The sequence below is a fragment of the Diorhabda sublineata genome, chromosome 2, assembly GCF_026230105.1.
Source record: "Diorhabda sublineata isolate icDioSubl1.1 chromosome 2, icDioSubl1.1, whole genome shotgun sequence".
Classification (NCBI taxonomy): Eukaryota; Metazoa; Arthropoda; class Insecta; order Coleoptera; family Chrysomelidae; genus Diorhabda; species Diorhabda sublineata.
This window is the reverse complement of record NC_079475.1, coordinates 8,011,139-8,021,438: the sequence shown is the minus strand read 5'-3', so window position 1 is coordinate 8,021,438 and position 10,300 is coordinate 8,011,139. Positions and strand designations below refer to the sequence as shown.

Sequence of the window (10,300 nt, the reverse complement as noted above, 5' to 3'; positions counted from 1 at the left end):
TACTTTATCCCACTAATAAATCTGTGAGGCACATTTTGGTTGCAACTTAAGAAAAGCAATTTACAAATACAAATATTTATTCTATAATTAATAATGGAGTTTCAACAAGCTAATTCAACATGGTATGACGATCATAAATATTTTTTCGCTGCTCTTTAACTTGTCTTTTCCATTTGTCCTGTTGGTGTCCGACTCTATTCAACACATTTCCTCTTACGCTCATATTGTGCGACATTGATCCGGCCGCTACCTCATCCTGGAAAAAAAATACCACATTCATTATAATCCATACACATACAGTGTATGCCGGAATAAATGGTAACAAAAAAAACACATATTTGATAAGGGATTTGTTAAGATGAGTTCAATTAAAAATATGTTTCTAAGATAGTGTGGAAATTAAATTTTTTTAATGTAAAAAATCTCTCGTCCATTAATACATTACAATCAAAAAATTACATCCTCCTCTCCAAGTAACAGTTAATAAAAATCCTCGAATAGACAGACTTAAATCGTAATTTAGACACTTGTGAGGCGTCAAAATGTCATGACATCATAACATTTAGCAAAATATCACAATGAACAACTAAAATCTAATAGGGTACTAACATGAACATTAAAAAAAAATTTGTTGTATAGTTTATATACAATTTTTATTATAATTCTTTTTCAATTCTTCGACCAATATTTATAGAAAAAAAAATCTTGAAAATTTAAAAATTTTGTAGGTAGTTTAAACATTTCAGTAAGGCGTGACGTCATAGGCATAAACTTTTTTCTGACTAATCAAAATGTCATGAAATTTTACACACAGATGAAAGATGGTACTTCATAAACGTCATATGGATTTGACAGTAACCGCGCCATCTGTATGTCAGTCGCACGATTTATTGAGTGATCTAATACATTCTATAATTCAAGTGGAAATTCAAAATAAAAATATAATAGAAAAATTTACCAGCGAATATAAAAAATCTCAATTCAAATTTTACTACTTACTATTTACACTTAAATTGTATAATGTAGATAGAGGACGTTTTAGCAACGACACTAAGGTTTTATTAAACTATTTGAATGGAGTGGAAGTTTGATAACAAATTTTTTTCTTCAAAACCTCAAATGTTCAATTAAATAAATTAGAAGTGACTGCTGTACCATAATATTTTGGTATTTGTAAGAAAACTCAACAGGCCTAATGGAATGTTACTAGTTTCTATAAAACTCATTTAACAACATAAGTACCAAAAATACTATTACTATTATATCACCTTGGCAATAACAATATGTTTAATAAGATTAATTGTATGTACTTAATCAAAATACTTTAAAGCTTAAATAAGTTTTTTAAAACTTCTTACTTTTATATTTGGTGCAGATGAATCTAAACAATTATTATGTTTTTCTAAAAATGGAATCTCCTGTAAATAATAAAATAGGAAAAAAAAATAAATAATAAACAAAAATTTATTTGTTATCAAGCAAATAAAAACGCAAATGTAATTTACCTCCTCATTTGTATGTTCCTGGTAGTTTCCTTTGATTCTCTTATTCAACAAAGGATCCAATATTATTAAAAAGGCCATGTAAATTACCAATATTGAAATCACCCAGATAACAATTATTACGACCACTTTAATAATTGTAGTATTTCTGTTTTCATATTTACAATCACATCTAGGACAGAATTCTTGTTCTTTTCCAACAATATCTTGACCAATTCTTGGCAGGATTACCCCATCACAATTGCTTGAAATAAAAATAAAAACACTTAGAATATGAATATGAACTGAGAAAGTAAAATGAATAACCTTTCCTCATTTACCAAGTTACTGCTCCTTCAAGGAAACATTAGAACAATTTCTTAATGTATCAAAAATCGTCTATAGCATAATCCCATCTATAAATGTCCCAGGAAAAAAAACTTACAAGTTTTAAATTTGATTATCAACACCTCTTCACCTAGTGATAGATAAATCAACCATACTATGAGTAAGAGTATTTCCCCAGAAACATAATAATAAAAAAAAATTGTAAATTGGGAGAGAGGATCTACTACTCAAACTTTCAAGAAAAACACCATCAAATGGTATACAGATTCCCTCAAAATAAGAGCTAGAGATGGATTCTTTGGAGTTGACAAGCCCATTACCACTAGGATACTATGTTAGTGCCTTACAAGTAGATATATGGAAATGAACCTGGAAAGTATAAACTGCTATGCTGCTGTATGAAACTCAATGACACTGAAAGAACAAGTTCTCTTCAGTTGAGTTATTTAAGGATCGAGAGACACGACGAAATCAATATACTTAACAAAAACATTTTACTGGATTGAGTGAAGAAACTGAATAATAATTACTTCAAAGTCTAAGAAATATATGGATTTTAGTGAAAATTATGTTATAATGTAGTACAAGCTTTCTTACAGGACTCAACCACCTAATGACAATAGTAGAAACTGACAAGTATTGATTCTGTCTGGAATAGGAAGGATCAAAAATTTATATGAGTGAGGATGTGGTGACCTCCCTGATATCAGGGAGGTCACATCAGCTCTTGTGTGTATGTATATATCATATACACTCATTTTAGAAAGCTGCCAGAGATCTTTGTCTTCTATTTTATACACTCCCAGGTGTAGTACTTCAAGAGAATGTTGATAGATCTGCACTCTGCATTATCTGCTAGTTCTAGTGTCTTCAGATGTCCATTGAGGCGACCGTACCCCGATAGGACTCCTGTTAGTATTTATAAGATGTTCTGATTGAGCTGGTACATTCAGTAGATCTTCTCCAGTTATAAAGGCAGATTGTAGTTAATATTTTGTCTGTTCTGATGATATGAAATGCCACCTTTCCCACTTCAGTAGTTAGGAATTAATAATGTTCTCAATTGTTTCTTGCACTGTTCAAAAGAATCATAAAAAAGGCAGATTTAAATTAAGTTAGGGGTAATATATGGACAAATTATGTTATTAATTAATAGTTTAGCCCAAATATTTATTGGCCGGCATTTTCACTAACCAAGAACTAAATACAAAATTTTTATTCTTACTATTAAATTTGCCTTACAAAAAAGCTGTTCAATAACAAAATTTAAACAAAGGAAAACTTTTAACTAGAATACTATAGGCATTTAGAAACTTGATGAACTTGAATTAAGCATTAGAACAGTACATTATAAATAAAAACACTTGCTACTTGAAAACAAAAGGAGTACATGCATTTGCCTCAATAAATTATTTATTTAGTACGCGCGTAATAAAACTGAAACTTTACTTGCTCAAATTTACAAATTTACCAATATCAACATACAATTTAGATTTTGACAACTAATTAAATTATACATACCATTTGTTTGGAGGTACATTCGTAATGTACAAAATTCTGGATGTATGATTTTTTGATTCAGTTTTATTTGTCACAGACGATATACTGGGACATATACATTTACATCTTTTGTCGTCATAGGATTGAGCCTAAAAAAATAAATTTGAACGTATGCATTGAATAGAAAATAATTTTATTACCGTAGAAAATGCAAATATACTAGATAAACTCAAAATCAATAAATAATATTGCATTGTTTCGTTTCAACACAATTTTAAATAGAACATCATCAACTTTCGTTTTCTCTTCTATGTTAATTAATTTTCTTGAACTTCCTACTATCTGTCATTAAACCCAATCTGTAGTCTACGACCATAGAGTTAATATTAATGATAGAGAGGGAGGTATATATGTGGAATTATTCAATTGGAAGAAAGAGAAAGGGCATCGGTTTACCATTTTCTACTCCTCTCTACTGGCTTTTAGAAACCAAACTTATTATTCTCCTCCTTTGCCGTTTTCACAATTCGAAATTTCAACTCCATAACGATTAAATCAGAATGAAGAGAAAGAGATATTTCTTTCTCTCTTTATCAGCAGTTCAGGCCCAAGCTCCTATATTCATAGAAAATAATAAAGATAGAGAGAGCGAGGTTCGGGAGATTGTTCAAGTAGGCCAGAACTGCTGGCAGAGAAAAAAAAGAGCATCGGTATACACTTTCTATTTCTCTAATCTATTCTGATTGGATCGAAATGACGTCGAACCTTCAAGTGGTAAGAATAGCAAAAGATAGAGAGTGGTATATCGATGCTCTTTCTCTCTCGTTCAATATTAGAATTCCACTTATACACCACCTTCAATATTTTCTCTAAGTCCATACGTCACTCTCTCTCTTTCTTTAACTAGAGGGAGATATAGAGTGATGAACTGATGCTCTTTCTCTCTCGTCCAATAGTAAAATTCCAGTTATTTGACACTTTTCTATCTTTGATATGTTCAGTATGCCCATACGTCTCTCTCCCTATCTTTAATGTTAACTCTATGTCTGAGACAGCGAATTCAATAAATGATTCTTTTCCAATGGCGAGGATAGATATTATTATAGTTTATCTATGATGTCAGATATTAATAAAATTATTTCCTATACCGCTTTTATTGAAGCTTAACACGAAATTGAAATAATAAATAGTCATAATATTTTATTTTTGAAGGTTTTATACGTATCTAATGTGTATGTTATGGTGATTGTCAAATTCGTGTTGACAAGCATTCGACATATAATTTGACGTGTGATCAGCGCCTTTTAACCATTCGTAACTTTTGGGAATTACGTAATTGTCAATATAAACCGAAAATTAAACGAGGCTTACTTGATTTTATAGAATGTGGTTCGAACTATTACCTAGTTTTGGCATAATAACAGTTGCTATGGCACTTCCACATGCATCTGCATATATTCTTAATAACCTTGTAGTAGGAAATCGATTTAGAAGGAGTATGCACACAATGGATCAAAGGCGACAGTATTTAAGAGATAGACGATTAACTGGGGACCCATATAAAGTGCAAGGCTTAGAAGCTATACCAGATGCTTAAGCGAAAAAGAAATTTAATGATCCTTATAGGTAATAAGGTAAATGTACTTTTATTTAATAAAAATAATGTTGAGATCAATGGCATATATTTAACCTTAGAATACTATTTTTTTTTGTTAATATGCGACGTTCAACTTTTCTACCAAAGATCTAATTATATTATTTTTATATTATATTATATGAAAAAGAAATAATAAACGGCTTTACATAGAGATAGTTTTACTACTATATTCTAGAAACTTGATTTCAATAGTGCATTTTCTGTTGCAAATAAGTGCAAAAAGTTTAAAATTCATAGAAAAATAATTTGTTAGACTAAATTCTGAAGTTTTCAGTTAAATTAGTGAAAATGGGATGGATTTTGATGATGATGAGGTATTGATGGTTTTGAAATTTTGAAAGACAATAAAGTTGTTATGATGGTGTCAAATTTCGTAGAATCAATGTTATGACAGAAAAAGTTAGTGAATGTAATCAATATGTGGGTGGCATTGATTCATTTGACAGTATTAAGGGATACTATAAAATCTTGATGAGATGTAAAAGATGGCGCAAGTACTTCTATTCTACCATCTATCAGATCTCACAATGGTAAATCATGGCCTTTATATGGGTCAGTAAAAAGGACATGTCTTTGACAGATTCCACGCCTGAGTTGAAAGTTTATACAAATGTGAACAGAGGAAATAATGAAGAGCTGCATTTCAATTGAAGTGACATTTGGGCTAAAAAGTTCAGAGGTTCTGCACTACATGTTTCTCCTACTTCTCTCTTTTTTACTTTTCAAATACTTCTATTGGTCCTTCAAATTTGTAATCAACCTTCTTTTTTGAGTTAGGATTTGGAATTATTTTTATTGAATTTCCAAATATTCTATCACCTCTACTAATTTAATAAACTTGTGAAAATTGCAATTCTGGAAGAATACCGTAAGGAAACAAGAAATTATTGGTAGAAAAGTAGAACACCCCATATATATTGGTCTAATAAATGAAGAATATTTTTTTTTATTAATATTGTAGAACAATTTAGAAATGAAGTTATGGTGAATTATATTTTTGTTTTAGGTTAAACATATGTTGAAAAGAAAACATTAATGATAGGCAAATGAATTCTAATGTAGAATATCAAAATTCTGTAATATATTTATTCCTCAAAGTTTTGATGATCTATCCTATCCCCTTCTTTTTTATTCATATTTACATGTATGTTTATTAAGGGTTTAAAATGTAAAATCACTTCACGATTTTATTTTTATAATGATTTATACTTTCTTTGATCCACCATATTTTTGGCTGTAAAAAATTGATGTTTTCCTTCACTTTGTCACGTTATTTGGCGCATTTAAATGAGACACAAGTTTAAAAACTAAAATTTCAACACTTCTTTGTTGATAAAAAATTTTCATTAACAAGAAACAAATTTTTATAGACTTAATTAAATAATCGTTAAATTCACACAAACTTACAAATAAAGCATGAAAATATGCAATTCCAACCTTAAAAATTATTCAGCTTACATTTAATTAGTCTTTTTTTCCCAAATTGTTAGTTTTATATGTCCTTTCAAAAAAAGTAATCCATTCTTCAAAAAAAAAAATCAAGTACAGTTTCAGAGCCAAATCAGGGAATTTATGATTTTTGAACTTTTTATTGATAAAAACAATGTAATTTTGGTTTACAAATCCCTATCTTAAATGTGCCAATGAAACAAAATATAAATTTCAATTTTTCGATTTTCTTTGACCAATGTTGTTCAAACGTGACATCACACTTGCATTATGATTTAGATTTATTTTTATAGTATAAGACCTATAGAGTATTAAAAACTGATTTAGTCTAAATTCTAGAAATCGAAATAAGTATTAGGAATAAATTAGATAATAAAACATTAGAGTTACTAATTTTCACATATATATTTAAGCTGTATACACATGTTACCTTGCCATTTTTAATTGTCTTCAACATCATCGATCAAATATAAAAAAGCATCGTTCTCATAAGTTGGAAAATAAAACCTAAAAAAAGAGAACTTGAGTTTAAAAACATAAGACGGGTTCATTTCAAATTCATTCAACAAATATCAATTGAAAATTGTATAAAACATAGTTTTTATATGTGAATTCATCAGTTTCATCTACCAACTAATTCCAAAATTGTTTCAATGAGAATGTAAAAATTGTATTATGCTATTGGGATTTAAACAAGGATTCTTAAGGTTTATGATGATTCCTTTAATGAACTCCAATTGTAAGAAGGTTAGATCCCTGCATCAGGTTTCTTGTGTGCAAATATTTTTCCTCTATGCTTGTAATGGGAAGGCTAGACCTTATTTCATTGGGTCTTTTTTTAAGCAATCTCTGTAAGGAAACCAGTGACAAGCTTTTTATTTGAATGAAAGGCGTTCATGCAGTATTTTTTTCCCTTTTATTTCTTTTTTATCAGGAGAAAACACCAACAAACCTACTATTCCATCAAGTTATAATGGACAATCCCTTATCACCCTAAGTATTCGGTATTTTGATAGTTGCTTGACATTTTTGATCCTGGATCTTTTTGATGTATCTTTCTGGAGTTTCTAAACAGGATCCTAGAGATATTGAGTTTGGTACTAGTCCCAAATATGCACACTTTGTGGTGTACCATTTTATATTATGTCTCTTTAAAGTCTGTATAGTTTATGGTATGGAATATGGAATCCTAACCTAAAAATTTTTTCTCAAATTGTTCGTTTTTGTATGTACTTTCCGAGAAAAAAATTCCATTCTTAAAATGATAGCTAGAATTGTCTATTGAGATTTGCATTACTAAGAACTTTATATGGAAATTGTTACACTGAACAATTCAGATAAGTTTTTTAATAGTATCCACATCATTTTTACTAGAAAACAAGAAATGGGCAAAACTGAGGATAGAGAAACATCTGGTATGACCAATCCATAAGAAATGATCTTCAAATTACTTGCTCAGTTGGAATCTGTTATGACCAAATCCATAAGAAATCAACTTCTATATGATCCCAGTTCAGTTTGAATCTGGTATGAACGAATCCATAAGAAATTGTCTTTAAAGTGCTTGTTTCAGTTAAGTTTGAACATTGTATGACTGAATTCATAAGAAATCAACTACAAAGTACTTGTTTCGTTCAATCTGTCCCAATCCGTTACCAATGATATTCCATATGCTTGTTTTAGTTGGGTTTGTACATGGTATGACTGAATTCGTAGCAAATTGAATTAAATTGTGCTTGTTCCATTGTAATTTGAATCTAGTATGACCAAATCTGGAATAAACTATCTTGTAAAGTGTTTCAGTTGAGTTTGCAAAGTCAAGAATTTTCTAACAAAATTTGTCAAAAATTATACCTAACAACGATGTTTGTATTTTTTTAAAAATTTATTCTTGTACTATGAGAAAAAAATGAAATACTTACTCAGGTTGATCAAATGTTTTCAAGTGTGGTATTTTATAATGATTTTCCCCAGTTAAATGTTTTTCTAAGTCATCAAAAGTTTCAAATTTTAATTGGCAATATGAACATCTATTTTCATGAATTTGTTTTCTGATATAATTTATTAGTTTAACTTTTTGAAAGAAATCCAAATCTTTTGTAACATCTGTAAAACTAAAACCATGTTCGGCTTCCATATGTTGGCATATTACATTAATATCAGTTTCTTTGGCTTTACAGAACAAGCATATTATTTGATCTTCTTTTTCGTTCCAATCAGAATACTCTTCATCTGCATTTACTTCTATAAAACAAAATTCACATAATTCTCTTTGTACAGCACCTAATTAGAAAACAAAACACAAAGAGCTCCTTTAGTAGAAAAGCAATTAAAGGAAGGAAACCAACACAATGGCTGCTGTAATGTCAATAAATATACATAATTTTTTTAGAAAGTATCAAAAAAAATATATTACCTCTACTGATAGCATATCTATCATCTTCTTTTTGTATAGTTTTCCACGATTTATTAGGTTCTAGATAATTAACAATGTAGAATCTATCATACTCCTCATTTTCTGGATTAATGCGTTTATGTAACTTTTTTCTCATATGTTCTTTGAGAACGTGTCTATCTGTGAAGATTCGTTCACAATATATACATTGAAGATTCGACATTTTGGATTCTATAGTATTTATTAATTCATCAACAAACACTAAGTTTTGGGGATTACCCAACTGCAAATTGTGTTGGACTGAAAGGTGCTCTAAATATCCTTGTCTTGATCCTTAAAAATTTATGTAAGAAAGGCATTTTTCACCCCAATATATTTACTTTATGAACTATTTTTTTGTTGCATCATGTAAATCCAATACAAAATTTTATGAAATTAATCTCAACTCACCCTCATAGCAAAGTTTACACATTAAACAAAATCTAATGAAACTCTTGTCATTTCTTTCGTACTCCTGTACCTTTAAGGCATACTCTAATTTTAAATTATGCCTCAATTCTTTATCTTCTTTCAACAAATTCGACATTAGAAAATATTTTTGATTCGTTGAATCAAAAGTGATAGATGGTATTATTTGTTCAATTGGTGTGTTCTTGAATTTTTGTTGCCAATAGCTAATATAGCTAAAATTACAGGAAAGTCAAAAGTACTTTTGAAATAGTTCAAATATGAACAATTTAATATCGGAAATGTTATTTATCAATTCTTTACAATGACAAAAATATTATAGTCTTTACATTACTATAATTAGTTCTGAAAATTCAATTTTTGAAAATAAATCCTTTCTAATAGAGTAATAATCAATGGTTTGGTCTTTTCAATAAAAATAATTAGACACGTTACAAATATTGAATAAAATTAGATAATATAAAATAACTCACTCATGTAAATTAGCAATATTCTGTACATCTTCAATGACAATATTATGTACATCGAAAATATGGGCTAGGAACATAGGGAGAGATATTTGCAGGTTGAATTCGTCTTCACACAATAAACATCGAGTGTCAACATTTTGTAATAGATCGCAGCGATTTTCTTCAAAAACTAATGGTCCAAACGACTCTTTTGCTCTTTCTAAAATAAATGATATGAGAAATAAGTTTGATTAAGTTGCTTACATCATTACCCGACTTCATGAAATCCATAATAATACCCTTTTTGTTATAAAATCACTTGATTGTTTTTTTAACGCTTCCCTTTTGGTCTATTTTACATCACTTTTACGTTTCTGTAAATTGTTTTTGTTATTAATTTTCTTTGATATCCATCGACAAAATTCATAGAGTTAATATAGTTAACTATAGGGCTTTTCTGGATCCCAATCGTGACACAAATACTCGGAAGGCAATCCGAACGACGTCCTGATCATGATCTAAAAAATCTGGATTACGTTCATAATATTTCGGA

General features: G+C 29.3%; 2 protein-coding genes across 4 annotated transcripts; both read right to left on the bottom strand.

The window, feature by feature from the left end:
- Positions 1–59: 59 nt before the first annotated feature.
- On the bottom strand, positions 60–3,698 carry LOC130452832 (uncharacterized protein CG1161). 2 transcript variants are annotated; one of them, XM_056792306.1, is made up of 5 exons: positions 3,530–3,692; positions 3,351–3,478; positions 1,506–1,746; positions 1,359–1,418; positions 60–256 (listed from the first exon to the last, which is right to left on the bottom strand). In XM_056792306.1, exons 1-5 carry the CDS (start codon positions 3,581–3,583, stop codon positions 110–112), a joined length of 630 nt encoding a protein of 209 aa, XP_056648284.1. In that variant the 5' UTR covers positions 3,584–3,692; the 3' UTR covers positions 60–109. The 2 variants fall into 2 exon arrangements, with proteins under 2 accessions (XP_056648284.1, XP_056648285.1); XM_056792307.1 differs by lacking the exon at positions 1,359–1,418 and having other exon boundaries at positions 3,530–3,698.
- A 3,123-nt stretch (positions 3,699–6,821) lies between these two features.
- On the bottom strand, positions 6,822–10,256 carry LOC130452817 (zinc finger protein 277). Of its 2 annotated transcripts, none has more exons than XM_056792275.1 (6): positions 10,020–10,256; positions 9,772–9,967; positions 9,281–9,513; positions 8,852–9,163; positions 8,358–8,679; positions 6,822–6,942 (listed from the first exon to the last, which is right to left on the bottom strand). In XM_056792275.1, the coding sequence occupies exons 1-6, from the start codon at positions 10,036–10,038 to the stop codon at positions 6,876–6,878; spliced, it is 1,149 nt and encodes a 382-aa protein (XP_056648253.1). In that variant the 5' UTR covers positions 10,039–10,256; the 3' UTR covers positions 6,822–6,875. The 2 variants fall into 2 exon arrangements, with proteins under 2 accessions (XP_056648253.1, XP_056648254.1); XM_056792276.1 differs by having other exon boundaries at positions 8,852–9,010; positions 10,020–10,239.
- Positions 10,257–10,300: the final 44 nt, after the last annotated feature.